The sequence below is a fragment of the Lactuca virosa genome, chromosome 9, assembly GCF_052849685.1.
Source record: "Lactuca virosa cultivar CGN04683 chromosome 9, Lactuca_virosa_CGN04683_v6, whole genome shotgun sequence".
NCBI classification, from domain to species: domain Eukaryota; kingdom Viridiplantae; phylum Streptophyta; class Magnoliopsida; order Asterales; family Asteraceae; genus Lactuca; species Lactuca virosa.
In genome coordinates, this window is record NC_136434.1 from 91,845,914 (window position 1) to 91,873,122 (window position 27,209).

The following is a 27,209-nucleotide window of genomic DNA, read 5'->3' on the forward strand; positions in this document are numbered from 1 at the left end:
TCAGGATCGCGGGAAGGCACCGCGTTGATTGTACACATCTGTTCGAGACTATGTTTAAGGATTCTGGGATAGAAACATTTATTTTGTGTATTTGTGTTTGAAATTTGATACAATTGTGGTTTTTGAGAAATGTAACATGAGTTTTTATGTGTTTTAAAAATGAAAAATTTGGTTGAAATTTTAGAGTGTTGCATTACCTCCTCTATGTAGATTAGTAGCTTTATTTCACCGATGGTGTGCTTGGTTTCACCACTGAATCCGAGTAGCACTGAGGATAGTGTAACTATCTCGGACTCTGGGATGTCATTCTTCGTCCAGGAGTATGATGTTAACTGAGGATCCTCCATTGACGAGGATCCTTCTGACGAAGTGGTTGGCAATATAGAGAGTAATCACTAGTCCGTCATGGTGAGGATCCTGGATGTCCTGCCTATCCTCTTCATCGAAGGTGATCTCCTTTTTGTTAGTAATCATTGTGTTCTTCCGTGGTCCCTTTTCCTTCTCCGTTTTGGATACCTTGGCGAGCCTTTTTGCTGTAGAGTAAGAGGTACCACAAATTTCAGATCCTCCAGATATCATATTGAGTACCTTTAGGTCAGCTGGAGGGGATCCTGGTCTTTCGAGGATCCTCTAAGGATCCTGGTCTTTTTCTTTGGTTTCCTCCTTTCTTCTTCTCATTATTTCCTTGAGGTATCCTTTGCTCAGGAGATAGTTGATTTCCTTCCTGAGAGCTATGCAATCCTCCATGACATGGCCAAAGTCTTCACGATATGCACACCATTTGGACTTGTATTTCCAAGCGGCGGATCTTTCTCCTTTTCTTGACCATCTTGCTTTGGCTCCAAGATCCTGCATAGCAAAGATTACACCTGAAACATCCACAGAAAAACAATAGTTAGTAATCGTTGGGAAATCTTCTTCCTCTCCCTCATCTTCAAGGGCACTAACCCTGTAATGGTCAGGTTTGGAATAAGGTTTTGATTTATAGGATCTTTGGGCCGAGGAATCGGCCTTTCTATTGGGGTGATTGTAAGAGCTTGGTGGGTTGCTCCTCTTTTGGATATCCTTATCTTTTTCGAGCCTAATGAATCTCACTGCCCTGCTTCTTACTTCATCCATCCTTTTACACAGGGTCATTACGAGATCTTCATAGAAGGGAGAATCCTTCTTTAAGTCTATTTTGAAAGCTTCGACTACCGTTTCCATGTCAATGTTGGGGATGCTCAGAGCTTCCCTGCCTAACCTGTTCACAAAGGTCCTAAGGGATTCCTTAGGATCCTGAACTACTCGATATAGATCAGTAGTGATCTTGTCGAATGTTCTGCTACAAGAAAATTGATTATTAAATAAATTAATCATGTGAGCAAATGATGTGATTAGATAAGGAGGAATGTTAAGGAGCCATTTTAGAGCGGATCCTATGACGGTGGATCCAAAGCCTTTGCATAGGAAAGCTTCTTTCAAGTGAGCGGGGATGGGAATAATTTCCATCCTCTCCCAATATTGTGCCACATGCTCCTCAGGATCCATGGTCCCGTCGTAGGGTTTCATGCTCGGAGTCTGGAAGCGTTTTGGAACTTCGGTATCGACTATCCTTGGAATGAATATGAAGATCCTATGACTTGTGGGGGATACTTATGGTACTGTTTGAACTACTCCGGGTACGCTTGAGATCATCTGTCTCAGTTTCTGTAGCTCCTTAGCCATGATCGGGCTTAAACCTATATCAAGATCCATTGAGTTAGTAGAAAAGGTATTATTATTGACAAATTTACTAGGATCCTTGATGTTAGGTGTAAGGAAGGTTTTGTTGGGATCCTGGTTCGTGTAAGTTCGTTCATCAGGAGTCACATCCCGGATAAGGACGGGCGTTGGCACCAAGGATTCTGTCTCCCGGCGATTCCTAGAGGATCCTGCACTGTCAAAGTTAAGGATCCTGGGTTGCAGGATTGAGGGTGCTACTTCCTGAGGTTTATTAATTTCCATCCTCATTCTCTCCACCTCCTTAAGAAGTGTCTTGTTATCCTCCTGCTGCTGGGCGACTTGTCGTTCCAGCCTCTTCATTATAGCGAATATCTCATTATTGGAGATCATTATAAGGGGGATCCTGGAGTCCCAGGGTAACGACCGAAGAGGTATTTTCTTTGGTGCTTCAGGGCCTTTCTTGGGAGCTCCAGCCGGTGGTGGTGGAAGGTTTTAGAAGGAAATGGGAGGAATCGAGGAGGAGGAGTACAGAGTTGGTTGAGTAGACATGGTTTTTTGAGGGAAATTGAACACCATGGCCCCACGGTGGGCGCTAAATTGTTTTGGTCAAAAAATGTTCGAACTAAAATAGACCAAAGTGTATGAGAAGCTGTGATGTTCAGTATAAAGCAAGTATGTAATGTAGATCAAAGCAACACAATTTGTTTATAAGGAAAGCCCTTGATCCTTGCTAGGATCTCCGACATAAAACCTTGGGAGGTGATAATGATCACCTTCCTTGATGTTTTTATTGATTGAAATGAATGATTACAGAGTTAATGTAATGAGTACAAGTACAAGTGCTAGTATTCTGCCAGTAAATCACGTGTAGTGTGATGAATACAAGTGATTTATATAGTCAAAGGCTAGTAACAATAATTCCGAAAATTCAAAGATCCTGTAAGATCAGCTTATAGACATTGTATGACTTGGTCCTCCAGGTCTTTTGCATGGCTATAACTATTCGTTGAGACTTTGATCGATTATTACTTCACATGTCAAAAAACAATGGAATATATAACCATTATAAATATTAAAATAACAACGATCAGGATCTTGAAGTATATTTGAGATCCTCAGGTTCGAGGATCCTAAGATTTTAAGGATCCTTAGGCTGAAGGATCCTATACTAGTTTCAGGATCCCAGCCCTAACAGTTAGTATCCTTAAAAACACAACTTTTAGTTATAACGTAAGAAAATAGTTTTCAAGAAACAAGGATAGATAGAACCTGATGAACCTTAGGTTTAGTTTTGATATTTTGATGAGTTTTGACTTAGGAGAAGTTTCATATTGTATTTCCTTTGGTTTATAATGATTTTGAAGCTCCTATAGGTAAGGATCCCTCTCAAGATAATCCAAATTAGCAATTTGATGGGGGGAAGTCATGTTTAGCTTTTACTGGAGAAAATCCCTACTTTAAAAAATATTGGGGAAGAGCCCAACTTAGAAATTCTAGGGAAAATCCCATCTTAAGAAATTTTGGGGAAGATCCCAACTTAAGAAATTCTGAGGAAGATCCCAACTTATGAAACTCCGGGGAAGATCCCAACTTAAGATAACATGACAATGTTATAAACCGTATATTAAACATTAGGATCTTAACATATGTTCATAAATAAGAGGTTTTCCAAGTCACTAAAGCATGAAATAATCCCCTTATTCACATCACATAGTTAGATATCATGTGTCAAAGCGAATTGTAAAAACCTAAACTCCTGAGAAAGAGGTCATTAACTCTTTAAACCTTAGAGGGGATTATGTACCCTTAGTCGGAGGAGAGATGATATGTCTCTGTTCGTAGTGGCTAGGATCCTTAAATTTCCGCAAATTGCAAACGTTAGCTTGGGGTGGGCGTTAGCCTAGCTAATGCCCCTCTGATGCTTAAGTCAATTATGGTATTTTTAGAAAAAATAAATAAAAGAATTTAGACAAATGTAAAGGGTAAAGAATGTGTACCTCGAATTTGTTGCAAAATGAAAGATTTAACTTACATGAAATATGCTTTTAGGTGTATAGGATTCCATGATCTTGGCAAGATGTCTCCTTCGAGGGTAGCCAACCAATATGCCCCCTTTCATGCTTCCAAATCTATTAGATATGGCCCTTCCCATTTGGATGTCAACTTTCTTGCATTAGGATCCCTGGTATTTTGGAATGCTTTCCTAAGGACCAAGTCACATACCTGGAATTTTCTGACTTTGATTTCTTTTATTGTATGCTTTGGAATTCCTTTGTTGGTGAGCAGCAATGTGGATCCTGGCAAGATCCCTGAGTTCATCGATAGTGTCGAGATCCTGGGCTAGGATCTTATTGATTTTCTTCTGATTATGGAATTGGTATCTTGCCATTGGGATCACTACTTAAGTTGGGATCATGGACTCTGTTCCGAACACCAAGGAATAGGGAGCTTTAATTGTGGTTGTTTTAATGTAGTCCTATCTGCCGATAGGACGAAAGGAAATTCTTCAGCCCATCTTCCTTTCTTTTTATCTAGCATTTTCTTCAAATTTTTGATTATTGTCTTGTTGCTGGATTCTGCTTGACCATTAACTTGAGGTTGAGCAGGCGTGAACGTTATCATTTTAATTCCCCAACTCGTGCAAAAGCATCTAGTTCTTTTGCTTATGAATTGGGATCCATTATCACATATGATTTCGGCCGGGATCCAAAACTTGGTTAGGATATTACGTTTGATGAACGAGACTATCTCCTTGTCTCTATCTTGAACAAAGGCTTCAACCTCTATCCATTTGGAGAAATATTCTGTCATTACTAGCACGAAGACCTTTCCACCAGTAGCCTTTGGTAACTTGCCAACTATATCCATTCCCCATTTCATGAATGGACAAGAGGAGATGATAGGGTGTAGAGGTTCCACCGGTTGATGAAGGATGTTGCTATGTATTTGATAAGCATCACATTTTTATTCATGTAAGAAGGCATCCTTTTTCATTGTTCTCTAGTAGTACCCTATCCTTAATATTTTGGAGCATAAGGATCTGCCCCCAATGTGGTTGCCGCAATCTCATCCATGTATGTCTTTTAGAACTTTTCCAGCTTCGTGATCTTCCAAACATCTTAGACATGGACCTGTCATGGACTTCTTGTATAACTTCCCTTGGATCATCAAAAAACGTGAGACCCTCATCTTGAAGGCTATGTCATTTTTTTTCTCTTTTGGGATCGTGCCATTTCGAAGGTATTTTACAATCGGTTTGATCTAGTATCTCGAGCATCTCGAAGGATCCTAATTATTTCGATCAAGATCCCGATTGTTAGGATCTTGAAAACGGGGTTAAGGATTAGGATCCTCAATTGCTACAATGTTGGCCGTCTGATCATGATCATCAAGATCCTCTAGTCTTTTGGCATGATCTTCAACTGTTTGGATCATCACATGGATTATTTGGATCCTAGGTTGGCTAGCATGTATGCTTTAGAATTTTCTTCTCTATGAATGTGGTTTAGGCTAAAAGTCTCAAATTTAATGTTGTTGCATAAAAAGGCTTCCTTTAAGTGTGACGGAATGGGAATGATTTCCATCCTATCTCTATATTGTGGAATATGTTCTTCACGATATGTGGTTCCATCGTAAGGCTCCATGCTAGGAGTTGGGAAGCGCTTTCGAACTTCAGTGTCATCAATCGAGGGGATGAATCTTGAGATCATGTGACTGGTCAGGGATGCTTCCGGTATAAATTGGACCACCCCTGGTACGCTTGAGATCATCTGTCTTATTAGTTGGAGTTCTTTGCCCATGAGTAGACTTCTTTATGCATCAAGATCCAAAGAGTTAGTATTAATAGTGTTACTATTAAAGAAGTTACTGATATTTATGTTATTTGGGGTATTGTAGGTTTCATTAAGATCCTAGGTCACAAGAGTTTGGATGTTTAGGATCGCTCCCTTGTTTGGGATAGTGACAGATGTTGGAGCTATTGATTCCAGATATTTCCCTATTGATCCTGTAGTGTTGAAATTCAGGATCCTTGGTTGTAAAAGTAACGGTGTCATCTCCTAGGGTTACAGATCTCCGACCTTATCTGTTTTACTTCCTTAAGCAGTGTTATATTGTCTTCTTGTTGCTGAGCCACCTGATGTGTCAACAACTTCATCATGGAGAAGAGTTCCTTATTAGAGACCGAGGCAGGAGGATCTTGGAACCCCAGGGATCCTGGAACTATTGTTACATAAAGTGACTCTCTTAAACTTAAAGGATCCGCAATCGTATTTTTTGTCTACCACAACCAATGTTACTACCGCAATGATGTGTGCCTACCGCAGTCTGAAGATAAAGAAGTTATTCTGAAATCAGAGTGAACCACAACTACTACTACCGCAATGCAGACCTTTTTGTTACATCAACTAGTTTTATGTGTTAGCTTTACTTTGTCCAGTGAACCTTGCATGGTCACTTAAGTTAGTAGTTTATTATTGTTTATTCAAGATGTAACTTTTTGAGACTTTATAAATAGAGTCTTCATCTTCTTGTAATCTCACAAATCATAACGATCTTTCTGAACATTCACTCTGAAATACTAAGATCATTCTATCATATCTCTATCTTATCTTATCTAATATTCGAGATCCTATTCACTTTAAACTGATCACACATACTAACTTGTGTTTGAATGCAAACCTCATTATGAATCAGTTTAGTGTATACTTCCTATAACTTGTTGTCATTTACATTTCCATTACTTTTCAGCACTTTATATTTCCCCAACTAACTATCTAACAACTCTAACTTATTATTGTTGAGCTTACATGATCCTTTGAGATTAACTTATTCCGCAACCATTACCTTGTACTAACGTTTCTTCAAGTGTTCATCAAAAGTTTTTCTCTCAACAATTGGTATCAGATCCAAAGTGGTTGCTTTTTAAACAAAACTCTGATTTTCAAAAGCCTTTTATACCACTAAAGCTCATTCTTAAAAAAAACAAAACAAAATAAAGGAAATATGACACAAGCTTTATCATTGAACGTTTCCAACAGTGTTGCAGGCTCGAATAGAGAACCAATACTTGTTGCAAATGAATACCACCATTGGTCCCAAAGAATGGAAAGGTATATTAAGAGACTCGGAAGAGATGTGTGGAGATTAGTGAAAGAAGGACCCCATGTCCCTATTCTTACTCCTGTTCAAACAGATGGTGCTCAAGAACAACTGGGTGGAGGTCAAGCTGCAATGAATCGACCAACCAAAGATGATCTTGACAAAATGGAAAATGATGATATAGCCTTCTATGAAATCTCTTGCGGTGTAGCTCCAGACACCTTTGACGTCATCATCAACTGCAAATCTGCTAAGGAGATTTGGGATGTGCTCAAAAATTTCTATCAAGGTTCTGAACAAGCTCAGGATAAGAAACCCACCACTGCTCTCAATGAGTTTAACAACTTTAAAGCTCTTCCTGGTGAAAGTCTTGATGACTCGTTCAAACGATTTAATCTCATCATCACGAAGTTATTAAATGCTGGTACAGTTCGAAGCAACCATGAAACAAATCTATAGTTTCTTAATGGTTTGGGAAGACATTGGTCTACCACAAAGATGATTGTGCAAGGAGATAGAAAGATTCATACTTTGTCTTTATTCAATCTATACGAAGAACTCCAGGCACAAGAATCAACTGTGTTGAAAGACTGTGGTGATCTCAGTGGTCCACTTGCCCTAATAGCTCAAACCCCACAACTTAAAACCTCACAGTACTCATATCCTACCGAATCATCCTACCCACTTTCATATGACAACCCACCGCAGTCATATGAAGTAGATGCTGAAATAGATGATGAAGAAGAATTCCAAAATGACATTGCCCTGGTTAGTCAACAATTCAATCGACTACCACCAACCTCATTTCGTAAAAATCAGCAGTTTACCAAACCACCATTCAACTGCAACTTCAATTCACAGTCTAACCACTCACGATATCCTCGAAACCCTCACCATTCACCGCAACCTCAGAATGCACATCATTCCAAAGAGGCACTGCAGTCCAGTAAACCATCAGACTCTGGTACCTCAATTGAAGAGAAAAATGAAGTCGCCATCTGTCACAAGTGTCATAAAGAGAGTCACTTTGCCAAAGATTGCAAAGAAAATGTGGTTAATAACAAGGCATTCTATCTTAGAATGGCCCAAGAAATGTATGAAAAATAAAAGGCAAGATCATATGTTGCTCACATGAAAAGAGATCATCAGGTGTGGTCATCCGGAGATGAGGATGAAGATTTTGACAACATCAAAGGAAAAGGGAAGATATGCATGGTGGCAGCTGCTGAAGAGGACGGATCGACGAAGTTGGAAAGAAACTACTGCTACATGGCCAAAGATGGCACCCTCATCATCGTCGAACATGTAAAAATCATGATCCATTCTAATAATTTCAGCATGCATGATTGTGAACCATACTTAGAAAGACTTAATGACACATGTGTTGCCGTCCTTACAGACTACAACAAAGCACTAGATGAAAAGAATATAGCGTCACAAGAGCTATATCACGTGAGAGGAAGACTTGAGGATAAGAGACTTAAAGTTGCTATGCTAGAAAATGATCTGTTGTTAGAAAATAATGCTTGGATGTTGAATGAAACTCAGTTAGATATTGCTTTAAATCAAAGGGATTTAGCCTAGAAATAAATTTTACATCTGAATCACTTAATAGAAAAGCTCTTTAATGAATCCGAAGCAATTAAAAAACTTAGTTAACAATGGGAATGTAGACAACACCTATAATTCGGGATGGTCCAATAGGTACTCAACTAATGAGGACTCAACTCCCCGTTTCAATGCTGATCGACCATATGTCTCACCGGATCGTGAGGTTCATTATCCAGTTAATGATAAAACTTTTCCTGAAGACATAAGATGCCACTTCGGTCGACTTCGTGAACTAAGTAACAATTGTGTCATTAAGGAAATCCTTCCTGAATCCTCGAGTTATCCAAGTGATCAAATACCCATCATTGGCACAATTTGTCCCGATTCTCAGTCTTCTTCGGATGTAGATGAAGAAATCATTACGGAAGGACCAGAAGTACTTGTAAATTGTCCATCCTTTCCTTCCATAAAATGTCCCAATGATGAACCATCTTTAACATACTCTGCGGTTGTCCAGTCATCCACACCGCAGACCGTAGTCAAAATCACAGTGACCATTCAGCCAATCCTTCATGAATTACCAATTGAAAATTTTGATATGGTCAATGTTCACAGAGTCCTGAACTTTCTAGTTCAGATGACTCAAGTCCTTGTTTTTCAAAATAGTCAAAGGTCTTCAAGAAACCGCAGTTAAACATTTCTGACTGCGGTTCTCCAAAAACACAAGCAAAATTGGCTTTCAAAGAAGAACTTAGGTCCCGAGGTAAAAAGCGGGATACTGACTACAAAAACAAAACTTTCAAACAAGCCAAAATTTCAAATAAAAAAGGTTTCAAAAAATCCACTGCTGCCAAAAATCTTTCAAAAAACACCGCAATCAAAGGATCAAACAAAAACGAATGTACAGTAACAAAAACTTTTTCAAACACTCCTGCAAAATCCCAAAAGAAAGTCACGTCTTTTCAAAAGTATTCTTTTCAATGTTATTCCTTAAACGATCCAAAGTGGAAAGGCATCTTACCAACTCATGAACCATCAAAATCACATCAATCCATCAAGAAGTCAAAACCTAGGAGTAATTCACGTGCCAAAACGTTTTCAAATCCCAAGGGCATCGCAGACAAAACCCACCCACGGACCGGTCACAAGACTCACACTACATCCACCGGACCATTGACCCAGTACGGTGTCTGGATAAACGAGAAACATATTTCTTTTGGATTCTATTTGCTGAAAACGTCTCGTCTAGTCAACCTCGTAACATCCCAAAAGTTACCAAACACCCAGGACTAGATCTAAAAACTGACACGAAATCTGTTTTTAAGACTCACGTGCATGCATCCAGTAAGAAAGTTTCTCATGTGTCCCCGGTCTCCAAACATGTTTGGGTGCCCAAACTAACCATTTAATTTTTCAGGCAATGTGCAAGGAGGAACAAGAAGAGGAGTGGTTAATTGATAGTGCCTACTCCTTGCACATGACCGGAAGGTTAGAATACCTTCTCGAATTCAGGCCTATCTGTAATGGTGGACACGTCACATTCGGGAACAATGCAAATGGAATCATCAGGGGTTACGGTGTATTGACCACGGGAAATTTCTCAATTCAAAAGGTTGCTTACATAGAAGGCCTCAAGCATAACTTGATCAGTGTGGGCCAACTATGTAAAGTTGGTCATCAGGTTGAATTTGATAGTGAATATTGCTACATAATGACAAATGATAGAAACACCTACTTGATCAAATCAAAATCAGAAGGGACAATGTATCCTTTGGATGTCTCATTGATCATTGGCAAACCGCAGTTGTGTTTTCTGTCAAAAGTAGTATCCGAAGTTAGCTGGTTATGGCACCACAAGCTAGATCATCTGAACTTCCGGTATATCAACAACCTGGTCATAGAAGAACTCATCCGTGGTCTCCCAATTCTGAAATACAAGAATGATACACTTTGCCCAACTTGTGAGTGTGGAAAACAAACAACGGGAAGCCATCCACTGGTTATCGATTCATCAGTTGCTGAACCATTAGAGCTACTTCACATTGATCTCTGCGGTCCATCTACCGTAGCCAGTCTCTATCACAAAAAATACATTCTGGTTATAGTTGATGACTTTACACGTTTCACATGGGGCTTCTTCTTAAGACTCAAATCCGACACACCGCAGATCCCGATCAACCTTATAAAAGAAATAGAGCTCCAAATCAAACTACCAGTCAGAAGGATAAGAAGTTACAATGGAACCGAATTCACTACTCATCTCTTGAATAGTTTTTTGGTCTCAAAGGGCATTAGTCACAACTTTTCAGCTCCCTACACACCGCAACAAAATGGAGTAGTAGAGCAAAGAAATCTCACTTTGGTCGAAGAAGCTAGATCAATGTTAAACTTTTCCAACCTTCCCCTCTACTTTTGGGCCGAAGCAGTGACAACCGCATGCTTTGTTCAAAACCGAAGCATCATTTTCAAGTGTCTCAACAAAGACTCCGTATGAGGGTCTTAACAACCGCAAACCAATTGTCAGATTCTTCCACATCTTTGGATGCAGATGTTTTGTGATAAAAAACAAGGATCATCTTAACAAATTTTCACCGAAATCAGATGAAAGCATTTTTCTTGGCTACTCAACAAATAAAGTAGCCTACAGGGTTCTCAATAGACGAACAAGACTGATAGTCGAAAGCTTCGATGTCAAATTTGATGATTATTATGTCCTCAACACTACTCCGACAAGTGAAACAAAAGCTATCCTGGAAAGTGATATCCCGGCCTCTTCGGGTCCCCTAAACATAGTTGAAATCAACTATGATGATCTTTTTTACTCCGCAGAGACAGATCATCTCTCAGAAATCCTGGTGTCTCCGGTAGCTCAACAACAAAATGCTGAAGTATCTGGTCCAACTTTATCTGAAGAGTTGTCCCTTAATACTTCCACCTCGTCGGTTGAGGGGGAAAGTTCAACTCTGGTTCAAATGACAACCATCGAGGTTCCACTACTAGAAGATGCAGCTTCGGTATTTGCCCGCAGAGTCACAATTCAATCAAATATCTCTTCAGGCTTTGAGGATGAAGAGGTTGAGAACATCGACACAAGAATAGATCCAAGGGTTATCACTCACTCATCAATCCAGGGGGAACCATCTTCGGTTCAAGGGGAACTCCCATCCTTAGTTCAGGGGGAACCTCCTTCAAGTGCTGCTCAAAATCCTATAGTCCAAGATACTTCTACGGGCTGCTCACACGTCGAGGGGGGACTCCCTTCTCCAACCGCAGAATCATCTAAAATTGAAGATATTCCCTCTACCACAGCCGCTGATCACCAACAACCTCGTCTTCACATCTGGACGAAGGATCACCCACTGGGTCAAATCATTGGAAACCCATTCGCATGTATTCAAACTCGATCCTCTAAAGATTTAACTGACCACTTCCATTATGCAGCTTTCATGCCCTCAGTCGAGCCTCGAACCATAAAAGAAGCACTCATGGAACCTGACTGGATCATCGCAATGCAAGAGGAGTTAGCTAAGTTTGAGAGGAATAAAGTGTGGAAACTTGTACCGAAGCCAAATGTCCACACAATTGTTGGAACAAGATGGGTATATAAAAACAAGCTTGATGAGTCCGGTGCGGTAGTGACAAACAAAGCAAGGCTAGTTGCTAAGGGGTACAGTCAACTTGAAGGCGTTGACTATGATGAAACATATGCCCACGTAGCCAGAATGGAAGCAATACACATTTTCTTAGCCTAACACAAGAATATAAAAGTACATCAAATGGATGTAAAGAGTGCCTTTCTGAACGAAGAACTAAAAGAAGAAGTTTACTTGCAACAACCTTCAGGCTTCGAGAATCAATAATTTCCAAATCACAGCTACAAACTAGAAAAAACAGTATACGGACTAAAACAAGATCCAAGGGCATGGTATGAGACTCTTTCTGAGTTTCTTGTCACGTTTGGATACAAAAGAGGTGTGATAGATCCCACATTATTTAGAAGAGCAAATGGTAATCACTTGATGCTCGGTCAAATTTATGTGGATGATATCATTTTTGGATCAACATATTAGGGTATGATGAATGATTTTGCAAAGCTCATGAAAAGTAAATTCTAAATGAGCATGAATAGAGAGATCAACTTTTTTCTAGGCCTTCAAGTGAAAAAAGTCCCTCAAGGGATATTATTCATCAAGAAAAATATACCTCTGAGCTGCTAAATAAATTCTCAATGGACAATTGTTCCTCAGCCAAGGTCCCGATGGCTTTCGGATACAAGATTTCAGCTGATCCTACTGGAGAATCAGTTGACCACAAAACTTATCGTGGAATGATTGGTTCATTGATGTACCTAACCGCAGGTAGACTGAGTATTGTCTTTACAACAGGCTTATGTGCTAGGTACCAAGCTGACCCTAAAGTATCTCACTTGACCGCAGTCAAGCAAATTCTCAGATATCTAAAGGGAAGTAAAGCGTTAGGCCTCTGGTACCCTACGGGAAATGACTTCAACCTTCAAGCCTTCACAAATGCGGATCATGTCGGATGCACATTAGATCAAACAAGTACTTCTGGTGGTTGCAAATTTCTAGGAGGAAGACTATTCAGCTGATCTTCAAGGAAGCAAAATTGTGTCTCGTTGTCTACCGGAGAAGCCGAGTATGTGGCCGCAGCCAGCTGCTGTTCCCAAGTTCTATGAATGAAGACTCAACTCATGAATTACGGATACAAAATGTTGTGGGTACTAATTTACTGTGATTCAGAGACTGCTATAGCGATTTCTCATAATCCTATTCACCACTCAAAGACGAAACACATTGAACTACAGTACCACTTCATCAACGATCACATCCTCAAAGGTAACATCGAACTAATTTGTGTTCCCACTCACGAAGAAATAGCAGATGTTTTTACCAAGGCACTTGATGCCACAAAACTAAATAGCTTTTTAGAAATGCTAGGAATGATGAACCCAAACCTGCAATTCTTTTTGAATTGAGAGGCACCGCAGACCACATTGGTCTCCAAATGTGAAGAAAATTGCTTCTTTTCTTTTCAAATTAAAATTCTTGAAGCATTCTCTTCACTGCGGTTCTAAAATAATATATTCATCATATATCTTTTCAATATACTTAGTATACCGCAATCATATACGATACATATATTCTTCGGGTCCTTTATTTTTTTTATTTCTAACCTTTTATCAAGTGTTCTTTCAGCTTACACTACCGTAGTCACACTGCTCACCACTGCAGTCATCTGAACTCAACCGCAGTTGCAATAAATGATCCAACAATCACTTCATAAAAAAACTGAGAACTTTGTGTGTTATTTAATGATCTTCAATAAATAAATAAACATTCCTCATAACATTCATTTTGTAGCATACAACGTTTTAGTCCCTTTCAAAAATCACTTTTCTTAGTCAGGCCTATTTTAGGCTAAAAAACAAATAAATTGTTTTTCCATAAAACGAAATCTTTTAAGAAATCTCTTTTCTCAACCGTTCATGTCTCACATCCGTTTATTGTAAAATCCGTTTCAACTTCCCACCTTTTCACAACGGATAAAAACCTTCACCACACGATCATCTGGCGTGTGATCATGGACCTAACATGCATTTAATGCTCCGTTTCTCTAGTAAATTAATTTCTTTCTCTTTTTCTTTTATTTGTGGCTGATAATGGTGAAAACCCAAGGGTTTTTAACTTTAACAGTTGTAAATAAATCAATTACAATAAGTTTTGAAATCCGGAGGTATAAAAACCCCCATTTCTTCCCAAGATCGCTTTACGCTTTCTGAACCCTTAAAGACGATCTTCATCTTCTCCATCTTCTTGCTCAAACCTTTTTCTGCAAGTTCTAAAATCTGTTACTGCAATCATGGTGAAATCGGGAATTTCCAAGAAACAATCGAGGGCATCTGGGTCTGTTCGTCCCACCGGCTCACAAACCACCATCAAAGACCAATCGCCGTCCATTGCATCGATCAACTTCAGAGCCATCTTTGAAGATCATCCTTCATATATTGAGGCTATCAGATTGATGATCAACTTCCTTCCCAAACACCCACTGTTTGGTGCATTCAACTCTTTCATGGAAGTAGTTCCATTGCCTACTCTATTCAAGTGTGCTTTTTCTGCTTTCCGTCCAAGCCACAACCTTCAAGAAGTGTATCTCAACCTTGTGGAAGATTCACTGGCTGTTCTAACCAAGAACAAATTTCTAGAAGCAATCAATCTGAGGGTTCTTTCTTCTACAAAATTCTACTCACCAAGCTCAAATGATGTGATTCCAACCTTGTACCGGATAGGTTACCAGAAGAAACTGAAAGGAATCAGAGAGTTCAAGAAAAACCAACTTCCGGCAGTATGGCAGTTTGTCTGTCACTTTATAATCAGAAGTCTCTCTGGCAGAACGGGTGGAACAGACAATATGGGAATCAAGCTCATGGAACTGGTTTGGAGCATTCACATCGGTAATGTTGTGAATTATGGTCAAATTCTGTTGGATGACTTCTTGCAGTACATTCCCAAGGAAGCTCCAAGAGAAGACGCAACTGAGCTCACCTTTGCTCCTTTCTGGTCGCTATGCATCTTGGATTTGCACAAGGATGCCAAGCTCGACATGGGCGATGACTCAACCCTATTTGCAACTCGCGATCTGAAAAGGTACACACCCTCAAAAGATCAAACTATTTTTGGACCCCATAGGAGATTGCCTAGATATATTTTGGAGTCCATTGGACTCACAACTCCTGACGTAGCTGACCATATCATGGCTACGAGTGGTATTGACCCATACCACTCTTCCCCGCATAGACCAAGTCAGACTACCGCAACCCTTACAGCAACACAAGTTCCTCCAAGTACCGCATTCCATACCGCAATCCCTACCGCAACAATGGTACCCACTTCTACCGCAGATCAGATAGTCCAACCCAAACTTAAACGAGTCAAGCAAACTGTGACTTCAAGGAAAGCACCACGAAATATTGTCAAAAAGGGAGGCGAACTTTCCAAGAAACGTAAGTCCAAAACCGCAATCATCTGCTGTGATTCATCACACTCCCACCAAAACTCAGGATCCCGAAGTCAATGTTGAACATGAAACTCATCATGAGTCTTCAGCCTCCAGAGATGTGTTCAGACGGAAGAAACTAAAGTTAACCCCAAGTCAAGGCCAAATGCATAACCCGACTCATACCACAGTCTCCCAAAAGACTCTGGTAGTCATTGGAGCTACCGCAGGCTCACCGGCTAATACCCAAACTCACCACTCAGATACAATAAGTGTATCTGCTTCATCACTTCATGGAGACACACCTCCAATTGAGTCCCAAGTGGACCCAGTTGTGACGAGTCACCCTAAGGTCTCCAGGGCATCACACTTGCACTACTTTGAGCCTGAGGAGTTTAACTCCATTTTCCTTCGTATCGCACAAACACTTCAAACACAAGTCGCACCGCAAGGCATTTCTTCCACCTTTTCCAGAATTGAGTCGAGGCCAGACTTGACTTTAGGTCAAGGAGACCGAGGAAGCTCAGGAAATCCTATTCCACCACTATTACTCACAAGTAGTCTAAGTGTGGGGAGCACAACAATGCAAGGAACCACGAACCCGAGGGACACCTCGGTGCGAAACCAAGGATTTGACGAATATCAATATGACGATTCTTGGACTCGGTATCATCCAAGTACTGAGTCCGGAATCAGAAAATTTGAAGCTTTTCAGAGAGCATTCAAAGCCAGGAAAAGTCAGCAATTCCAGCAACAACAACAAAAGGAGAATGATCTTCTCATAGTTGCTAAGTATTGGGAAAATTCCTTCAACAATGCCAAAACTATTCACGACATCTTGAAGATTCAAGAATGGATGTCCAAAATGGAAACAATAGTTCAACAAGCTCAAAATCTACAAGATGGTGCTGGTCCATCAAAGCCTCCTCCAACTGATGAAAATCATGACTCTAATGACGATGGAACCGCAGTTGAAATCAGCTCAGGTCCAATGTTTGGACTTGACGATATTGATCTTGATGATGTTCAGCAACCCCCCAACTCAGAAGAATTTTTGATGGTATTTGACGATGAAGATTCAAGTGGATCCCAACGCTCCACTTCAAAACCCATCGCAAAGAAGAAGAAGAAGCTGCCTGTCTCAAGAAAGGAATTCCTTAGCCTTCAATCCAAAGTCGACCAAATCTTGGCTGCAGTCACCACCAACCAATCGCAGAACGCAGAGACTACCACACCGCAGTCACTTGCTAAAAGGGTGGAAAGACTTGAAACAAGAGAACGACTGGCCGCAGAACGCATAACTCTAAAAGTTGAAATGGGAATTCGAGCTTTGGACAATAGTCGTACTGATGACCACAAGCAGTTTATGGCAACTGCTGAAAACCTAGTCAAAGAGGTCACCGCATTCAACAATGAACTCAAAATAACTCTTGACAATCAAGCGATTCATTCCAACCAAGTTGTAGAAGAAACTCACAATGCCTACGAATCCACCATTGCGGTTCTCCAATCAACCATCAACAACTTAAGGCGTTCACTCTCTACCAACTCACATGCAGATGAGATTCTCAAACTCACCAAGGAAATTCATCAACTTCTGTTCAACAAAGAAATACCCAACAACCAACAGTTGGGTGATGCAATGAAGTCCCAATTCAATGAAGCTTTTTCAAAGATTGATGGACTGAGACAATGGTTAGAGGAGCAACAAATTGTTTCTTCCTCAAAATGAGGAAGTGAGTCCTCTCCGCATTCTCATCCGCATTTTCATCAAGGCTATTCACATCAAACTCCTCCAATAATCCCACTTCATCAACCAATTCATCAAAGGATTCCAACTCCACAACGTTCACCGCAACCATCTCCTAAACATGCAACTTCGGTGCCATCTCCACATCAAACCCCGCCGCAACGGGATCCGCAACAATCTCCTCATCAGACTCCCCTGCAATTTAGAAACTTAGAACCAACAATGTCATCGGATCACTCAAATGACTCACCGGTCACTCGACAAAGGAAAAAAGACTAGAGGTCCGTAAAATTTGTTGAACAGATTTGGAGAGAACATGGTTTTGATACAACCATGGATGAGTCCCTAATCAACTCTTAGGTCAATCCCACCCGAAGGCTCCGCAATGATGATTACAGACCCATCCTGACTTATGCTGAACCTCCATCCGATGGATATTGGGATGTTCCAATCTCTCCCAACTCCAAATTATTCCCCGTCTTTGAGCCTTTTGATCCAAGCCTTCCAGATGATCAATGACTCCCCATCAAATTCGAACGCCTAAACCAGTTTCATGCCAAGCATGGGACTGACTTCGAAAAGATCTAGTCTAATGATAGACCATCAGGGGTGAAAAATTACAAAGTGAGAAAGTTCATGAAGACTGATTGTGTTCAGTATACACTCACTAGGAGAGGAGATGACAACATCAGGACATAGGCTGAATTTCCCTGCATGAACCCCGAATAAGTGTTCCTGATTGCTAGAGTATTGCAGATCAAGGCTAAAAAACATCCGAAGATGAAGATCGCCTGTGAAAAAGCTTGTGGGTTTCTTGAGGCATTAGTCTGTGATTTTGGCAAAATAGATGCCGAAATTCATCTTGTTCTAGCCCCGAAGTTCAACTTTCCAGAGTTTGAGCCTGCATCAACCTTCACCGAAGGCTACCAAGAAATGTCTCTCGTGCAACCAACTTCCCGAAATTAGGAGTTGTGTACAAAAGAGCCAACAGTGATCTCAAATACTTCATTCCTATTACTGCAATGCACAGATTGACCCGGAGGCAACTAGAAGTGACTCTGGCTTCGGTTCAAAGATCCAAGAACACAATGGAAGAAGTAAAGTTTGAGATAACAAGAAGAATTCACTGGCTAGGCGAAGTGAGGAAGTTCTGGTAGATCCTCATCAAATTTCTGGAACTTGATAAGTGAAGAAGAAAGTTGAAGAGGTCACTTTGGGGGAAAATGTTGTTAGATAAAGTGATCCTCTTAAACTAAAAGGATCCGCAATCGTATTTTTTGTCAACCGCAACTAATGTTACCACTGCAATGATGTGTGCCTACCGTAGTTTGAAGATAAAGAAGTTATTCTGAAATCAGAGTGAACCGCAACTACGACTATCGCAGTGAAGACCTTTTTGTTACATCAATTGGCTTAGCATGTTAGCTTTACTTTGTCCAGTGAACATTGCATGGTCACTTAAGTCAATAGTTTATTATTTTTTATTCAAGATGTAACTTTTTGAGATTCTATAAATATACTCTTCGTCTTCATGTAATCTCACCACACTTAACGATCTTTCTGAACATTCAATCTGAAATACTATGATCATTCTCTCATATCACTATTTTATCTTATCTAATATTCGAGATCCTCTTCAATTTAAACTGATCACACATACTAACTTGTGTTTGAATGCAAACCTCGTTATGAATGAGTTTAGTGTATACTTGATATAACTTGTTGTCATTTACATTTCTTTTACTTTTCAGCACTTTATATTTCCTCAACTAACTATCTAACAACTCTAACTTATTATTGTTGAGCTTACATGATCCTTTGAGATTAACTTATTCCGCAACCATTACCTTGTAATAACGTTTGTTCAAGTGTTTCTCAAAAGTTTTTCTCTCAACAGGAACAACTAGAGGGGTATTCTTCTTCGGTATATTAGGAGCGTTCCTTTGACGAGGGAGTCACTTGGAGGGGTGGAAGACTTTTTGAATGAATAGAAGGAACAGAGGAAGAAGAAAGGGTCGGCTGTGTAGACATGATTTTCGAGGATTACAAACACCACAACCCCATGGTGGGCACAAAATTGTTTTGCTAAAAATCAATCAAGTTTTATTCAACCAAATTGTATGAGAGGCATATGATGTTCTTAGTTGAAGTAGGTATTGAATTGAGAACAAAATCACACAAGTGGTTTACAAGGAAATCCCTTGATCCATTTTAGGATCCCCGACACAAAAGATTGGGATGTGATAATAATAACCTGCCTTCTTTAATTATATTGATTGAAATTTGAGTTACAGATATGGAGGTAAGTTTACGAGTAAAATTTTTGCAGTGAATCTAGTTGTGTGTAGTGTGGATATTACATGTGTATTTATAGTCTAGTCTAAGTAACTAGAAGTCCGATATTTCCGAAATCCTCTTGAATAAGTATCAACACGTTGGTTTGACTTGGTATTTCCGGGTCTTAAGCCTGATGAAATCATTTTTTCGTTGAGAATGAGTTTTATGCTGACCAATTCTGCAAATGTGAGAAAATAAACAAGAAACATATCTGTTAAATTTTGTTAAGAAATAATAATAATAATAATAATAATAATAATAACATATGTTTCATGATCTCCAAATAACTTTGAGATCCGGGATCCTGGATAGGATTGAGGATCTTGGCTCTAACACTCTTGTTAATCATGTTAACTCTAACAAAATACTTACAAAAATTAAATTATAGGAAATCCATATCTTAATTACTAATCCGATTATTCTCCTATAAATCGTTACGTAATTATTTTTTTCATTCTTCTAAATTGGAGAGTAGTAAGTTGGCACACCTATCCCTTATATAGTATAAAATATGATTGGTTCATTCTTTTCAGCCATAAGCATTTGTAAAATTTCATCCATGATAGTCCTTAATAAAAATACAAATTACTCATTAGTCAGACCATAATCAATTTACTTCATTTATATTTAAGAGTCCATTACTTCATTTGTAGCGAATTTAATCAAGAGCCCAAAATCTGATTTAAAACCTGTATGCAAAACAGAAGTTACGTGCACAAGGAAAGGAAGCCACCGATATTGATTCAACTGAGGTCACCAATAGCTCAGTTTTTGAAACTTTTTTGCAGCCCAGAATGATCATATTCGTCTCCCTTCTCAATCTTTCCTTTGTATCTCCCTCTCTTTTTCCATCAGCACACAAATTTGTGGTCAAATTAGCGGAAACAAATAGGAAAACCTAGGTCGTTGTACTCCCTCGTCGCTACTGCTGGAACTCAACCTAGAGAGTCACCGAAGATATAAACCTTACCAAAAAAACGACCAAACCCATCAGAGCTTCTTATATGGCGTCGGAGATCATCCATGTATAACGAAAAAATCAATGACCACTCGGTTGAAAACGAATTTATCGAAGCTTCTCGACTAAATAAACTCATCAAAAATCAACGATCTGACCAGAGATGACACCGGTCATCGAAAATGATAGGGTTGAACCGAAATTCATAACACACCCAGATCCACTCACATACACTCTCTCTCTCTCTCTCTCTCTCTCTCTCTCTCATATCCCAAACCTTAATGCCTTAAAATGCTAGTATATAAATGGGTAAAATGGGCAGGGATCATTTCTCTTTCAAGGAAATCTCGATTCAACTGTACAAAAACAAGAAAGATGCTGGCATTAAGTGTAGCAAACTAGATGTTTTCTCATATTTTATAAGCAAAATACACCCAAATTTTTAGAAATATTATTCATCAAACCACCATGATTAGTTAAGTATCTACAAACAAAAGGAAATACATACAAACACATATTAAAACTACACCAAGATCTATCTGTTGTCATGACTCATGAAGTTTTATACAAAAGATGATAATTATATATAAACTAACTCCTAATTTTCAATTGTTCCCTTTCCCTTTCCTTGGTTTACGTTTCCTGTTATCCACAATCACATTCACAAAATAAGAATAAACTTCATGAGTAATTTAACCATACATTATCACATCATAACACATCGTTATCATATAATCATCTTCGTCATTTTTAACTTTAATGTTCTACAAAATAATGCCAACCTATAACTCATTAGGAGGTCTCCATATTATTTGAAAATTTTCATAATACTCATATATAACTACAACAACACATGCACCCTTCTCTTGGCATACCTTTAACTTACCAGACTTATAGCCATTATAAGTCATGCTAAAATACTCATTTTGTTATATTCATGTAACCACATATAGGAACGTAAATATATTTATATAGCTCTAAACAATACAACACAATACATAGTGTGAGTTAAAGTTAAACTACTCACCTTGATTAGGTTGATAATAGCTTGTTCCAATTCTACGAGATCTCATTCCAAGTGTTGTTTCACCGAAACCTAGTCAATAATACAACTCTTAAGTGTTATGATGCATTCATAATCAATAACACTACAACATAGCTCCACAATACTCAAGTATGTGTAACAAAATATCAAATACTCAATTTATTCATGTACTTAGAATTGATCATCTTTGTATCTTTAATAGACATATTATGAACTCAATTCGGCAAAATCACGAACTTCAATTTCTAGGGTTAGAAATTCATCCCCAAATTCACAAAATTAATTGTTGTTATTACTCTACACACTTAGAATCAAGTAATTACCACTTCTATTTTCTACTACTCATCATAATTTTAATATAGAATTCAATTGTTATGACTAGGGTTATTAAACCCTAAACTCGTATTTGCCCTAATTCATAAATTGGTTAGCATATTAAACTTACTCTTGATTCTAGAAGTAGTAAACAATACTTTGCTTGCTCCTTCTTAATCTCTCCTTCTTTCTTCTTAAAAATCATATCGAAATCCCCTTTTTCTTAGACTTTCTCCGCTCTGAAACAAGAATGTGTAGAAAATGAGGGATAAAAGAACTCCCGTTCTTTTTATCTTTTTTTTTTTGCTAAACAGCATTGCCACGTCGCCGCAGCATCAGCTCCCCACGTCATCGTTTTCCCATTATTTATGACACTTTTGTTCCGTAACTAAAAGATTCGTCACAAAAGAATATAACATCCTAGCTACTTTCAACCACGTCGTGGTCAGTCTAATCTTCACCACGTCGTGGTGCTTCAAAGTACATTGCCCTCACTATTCATTTTATGTCAACCAAATTACTGCTTCAGTACCACGTCATGACACTACTCCTACCACGTCGTGGTTACTGTACTCATTCATTATAGGATTTTTTTTTTATTTTAACCTTGTCTGCCATATCCCGTTCCTTATTACATTAAGTCATTTTAAATTAGAACTTATTAATTTGGTTACACTCTCAAGTTAGGTTATTTCTCAATTATGACATGAGGAAATCTATTCAAACTCATAATTACGCAACATGACCAAAATACCCTTTCTGGCCTAACACTTTTATAATAACATTTCTTAACTTTTAAGTTTTAAACACACACTTGTATATTTTACACTATTGCTACATTATGGATTATAATTTTCTCAAAATTAAACAAGTGTTACATTAAGCTTGCGTGGTTTGTAGGGGAAAGAAACAAACTATAATTGGAATGTTGGCAGAAATGGTTCCTGGGATTTGGGCAGGCAAGCATAATAAAGCCTAGGCCTTATTTCTCTTGCAAAATTGATTTCCAAAAATTGCATAACACCCCTTGGACGTATAAATTTCTATTATTATTATTATTATTATTATTATTATTATTATTATTATCACTTTAACCCCTTTACATATGTATACTAGGTGTGAGACCCGTGTAGTACACGGGTTTATTAAAAAAAAATTATCATAAAGGTGTAAGTATTAAGTATTTATAGTGGTTTAAAATTACTAAAAACAGGGGTAAATCTGTCTTAAAACCAATATAAGAGATTTAGATTGTAAAAGAAAAACATTATTCCAAATTTTAGACCATCTTTGAACAACAGCAACCCGTGATTTGATCACAACCTCAGTCGTGTGTCAACCAGATCCAATCTTTATATAAGCTACTTCAGTTTTATACCTGTAAAAAGAGAAAATGTATAGCTTAATCAGTCCCAATAATTTTAGCTGGATCAATATTTAAATTTATTATAGCGATCTACTTCCATTTCTATGATTTCTTTTTAACTATAATAGCAGCATACTTACATATCATTACCTCTAATAGCAATGTACTCACTTAAATGTGAAATGATATGATGGAGAATATGTAATATTTATAAAATAAAAAAACAAAAAGAAATTACACCTTAATTGATTATTCCAATCATGGCAATTTAGATCCACAAGATGTCCTTATATTGTCTTTATTTAAGGGTATATAGGACATTAGTTATAGAAAATAACTTTTTTTTTTTGCAATTTAGAAACTGAACATGCGCTAGGAATTCAATTTCATTCTTCATGTTTTTATCAAAAGACCAAAATACCCTCATTATAAGATGTTATCCACTAACATCTGTCAAAATATTAAAGGCATCCAACTTAGAAAATAATGTAGTAATTCAACTTTGTAATAATTATAAAAGGATAAAAAGGTAAAAAGGAAAAGGCAAAAAAAAAAAGACAACCCTAAGCCTCATGATTGGTATCAAACTGAGAGGTTGTTTCTTTCATTTCATCAATCTTTGATTGATTCTTACCTTCCTAGAGACATGATATCAATACCTATTATCCACTAAGCCTAGCAACCCATGAGAGTCTTGCTGAGTGACTGTTTCCGTTTTGATAACAAACCCTTCTTTCCATTTTTTTGGGTATCGCTATTGCTGAGTGCAAAATAAAATATTTTTTTCAAAGAATTTCAAACGTGAATAGAAGAAACAACTAAATTAAAGGAGACAACGGGAAATATGATGTTTTAAAAAATAAATCAATGAAAGTACAAAATACCCACCTTTATAACTAAAGAAAGGGCAAAATAGTCCAAACTTGTCTGGAAGCTACTAACAATTCAACATTTTGTGGACATTTAACGTTAATAAAAAAGAAAATGAATAAAAACAAACATGAATATAACATCATACATTTATAATATATTCGAAAAAAGGAAGATAATATGGCAGAAAAAAATATATATATTAGAAAGTACAATGCTAATTATTGAATACGTTAGATTCTTTTTTTTTTTTTGAAAAATATGTAGAGACTAAGGGGCAAATCAGTCGCACATAGCTATATTATGCATATTTGTTAAAAATCAAAATTTTATAAACTACATTGCTATATTCTGCATATTTTCGAAAGTCACGTTGTTTAATTTCACTGTTCTTTAAAAAATACAGAAAATAAGAAAGATTATATGGCAGAAATGTGAAACACACAAATCTAGAAATTTCTCATGGCAATAAAATATTTCGGTTTGAGTGTGTAAGTAGTAACACACTCTTCTGTTTTTATTGTTCTTTAATTGGTGTTTTAGTTAACGGAAAATTCTCAATTACAGTAGTACCAGATACACAGAAGGACAAAACTGATCAACGATATCACATATAAAATTTGATGAAAGGTATTTAGGACACTTGGTTATAATATAACATTTAGTTTAAGCTATCTTCCATGTCAAACCTTCTAGTTTTCATGAGATCAAATGAAATAATATCTGTTATAATAACCAAAAAGAATCAATATGATAATTTTCAGAACCAATGGAACAAAAATATGTTGTTTTTGACATTTGGGCATCGAATGTGCAAGCAAACATACTACATACCAAGACTATGAGATGCTATTGACTTGAGGGGCAAATCTGTCAAACAGAAAAACAGCCACATCTGAAGATTTTGCTAACATTTTAGTTTATCAGGTGTGTTTTCAACATCCAAATATCTGTTATTATATATGACAATGTCATCAGCAAGCACAATTTTAATTTACAAATAAAATTTCCATAAACCTTATCCTTTTGTCTTAGCAGATCTCTACTTAAATTAAGTCCTTTCAAAGCAAACATTGTATTTGTAAATGGAACTGATATTGATGATGTTGAAGTCCAAGAACATGTCAACGGCCTCACTGGTATCACACAACAAAAACAATATACAATCAATTCTTCAAAGCACAATGCTCTTTATTGCATACTTTTAAATTTGGTTTTGTTTTAATTTTTGATTTTGTTGTAAAATATGTAGAAACTAAGGGGGAAATCAGTCACACAAATATTCAGATTGCACCATGATTCTATGCAAATCAAGAAGAACATTGCACATTACATCAAACACTTGGTGGGCAGACTCAAAATTAGGAAATCAGATCACATGTTGTAGTCAAACAAAAAAAATTGATTATATACATCAAAAAGCTTGATTTACTAATCTGGTATACTTGTTGGTGTCCTCGATTATGATTTTTTGTAGAGGAATCGATTGCAAATTCAACAAAGGTATGTGACCAGACTGTAATTGTTGATTATAGTATACTGATTGTCATATGTTGCCTTATATGATGCGATTTATTGATTATAAGGAAATGATATCAGAATAGTTATGAGATTAGGGGTGACAGAATGATAATTGAATTCACATGAGTGATAAGGAAAAACAACGATCGTTACAATATTTTCTGAATATCATTTATTACGCTAGGTTAAGAAGAAAGAATTAAGTGATGGATCAAACTAATACTCACATTTAGAATCAAGAAAAAATTAAACAAACAATAAAATATAAGAAGACCAGATTAAAGAACTGACCCGGATAAACAACAAATTGCAGAAGAAAAGCAATATTGATGTCGAGGATGACACATTTGAGTCAGAAGAAAAAGAGAATCATAAATTTGGGGGTAAATCGTAGACGGAGGTAGAAGCATACCATGAGTAACGATAAAGGAGGCAAGAAGAGAAGGAAGCAACGTCTTTTAAGGTGGGGTTTGTTGCCACTGGGTGGAGGACGAAGAGGACGCATCCAGTTGTGGTGAAATCTAGGTTTTAGATCGAGAAAATGGAAATATAAGAAGTCAGCATATCGGATACCTATTTACGGAGTATATTGTTCATTGATTCCTGATTTTCAGGAACAAAATTGGAGTGCAGGGACGAAAGAATAGGCAAATTGAATTGTGCGGATTTTACTGAGTGGTGAGTAGAAACGACGAGACGGGCATTTTCGGGAAATCACTTCGAAATTTGAGCGGGAAAAATTGATTTGGAGGAGCTTGGAGAATTCCACGTGGCAAAAATGTACTTATTTATTAGATTAGGGGATTGCCTTTTATTTAAATAATTACTTGCCAAACCTAAAAATTTAGTGTTTAGTTATTTAATTACTTGTTATTATTTATCAAGCCCATTTCAAATTAATTAAACGGAAACGATTACACAAACTATGAAAAGTTTAAACAGTTCAAGATCTGATTTCATGCCATTCTTGGTAAACCAAAAGAAGAAATATGGTTTTCAAATAAGATTATCAAAATTCTTAATATCACCAAGGATGTATATTTGAAGGGATTTTGCCTAACTATCGGTATAAAATTATGAGGGGAGATAATGAAGTTTATGATTTCATCATTGTTGATTTTCTATTAACGAACGTAAATGACTTTTTGAGCTTGTTGTTGGTTTTTTTGAAGAAATGATTAGATGAATTTATCACCAATAAATCAAAATGTCTACAATATTGGATATCTATATATGAGGGGATTCATGGAGTATTACTTTGCTTAGATTGCGGAAGCCTTTGGAAAGACAGTCGAGAATCCTTGTACTGTATTGAAGGATATAAAGAAGTATAAAATGTGGTGAAATTGTCAAAGATCCATGGGGGATTGGATATCTTGGAAGGAAGACGAAGGGAATTCAAAAGAGATTATTTTTGTTGGTTGGTGGAGAAAATTGGTGGAGGAAAAGGTGGTCAAAGAAGATGGCCATAGAATTGGTGAACGTCAATTTCCAACAATTGTTTAACATTTGTGTACTCTTACTTTTCTCTTTTTTTATTGGCGTAAAGCAATATATATAATAATATATATTTGGAAGTTTATGCACATATACAGCTATATATATGTGTGTTGTGTAGCAGAGAAAGTGTGCATCAAATATAACTTGTAGAGTTATAAATTGTAATCTTATTGAG

At 37.6% G+C, this 27,209-nt stretch overlaps 2 protein-coding genes and 1 long non-coding RNA gene across 3 annotated transcripts; 1 reads left to right on the plus strand and 2 right to left on the minus strand.

Moving 5' to 3' along the window:
• Nucleotides 1-630: 630 nt before the first annotated feature.
• On the minus strand, nt 631-1,530 carry LOC145139528 (uncharacterized). Its single transcript, XM_079073323.1, has one exon. The coding sequence runs from the start codon at nt 1,528-1,530 to the stop codon at nt 631-633; it is 900 nt and encodes a 299-aa protein (XP_078929449.1).
• An 8,302-nt stretch (nt 1,531-9,832) lies between these two features.
• LOC145139529 (uncharacterized) lies at nt 9,833-12,107 on the plus strand. Its single transcript, XM_079073324.1, has 2 exons — nt 9,833-10,409; nt 10,957-12,107. Exons 1-2 carry the CDS (start codon nt 9,833-9,835, stop codon nt 12,105-12,107), a joined length of 1,728 nt encoding a protein of 575 aa, XP_078929450.1.
• Nucleotides 12,108-20,856: 8,749 nt separating this feature from the next.
• On the minus strand, nt 20,857-22,042 carry LOC145135871 (uncharacterized). The gene is made up of 3 exons (XR_013720094.1): nt 21,908-22,042; nt 21,445-21,513; nt 20,857-21,059 (listed from the first exon to the last, which is right to left on the minus strand). It is a non-coding gene; the product is annotated as an uncharacterized LOC145135871 (long non-coding RNA).
• Nucleotides 22,043-27,209: the final 5,167 nt, after the last annotated feature.

Coding starts and splice junctions, on each gene's coding strand:
- LOC145139528 (XM_079073323.1), bottom strand. CDS start 1,530: ATGGATCCTGAGGAGCATGTGGCACAATATTGGGAGAGGATGGAAATT.
- LOC145139529 (XM_079073324.1), top strand. CDS start 9,833: ATGACCGGAAGGTTAGAATACCTTCTCGAATTCAGGCCTATCTGTAAT. Junction 10,410..10,956: donor ACTTCACATTGATCTCTGCG/GTCCATCTACCG, acceptor CACCGAAATCAG/ATGAAAGCATTTTTCTTGGC.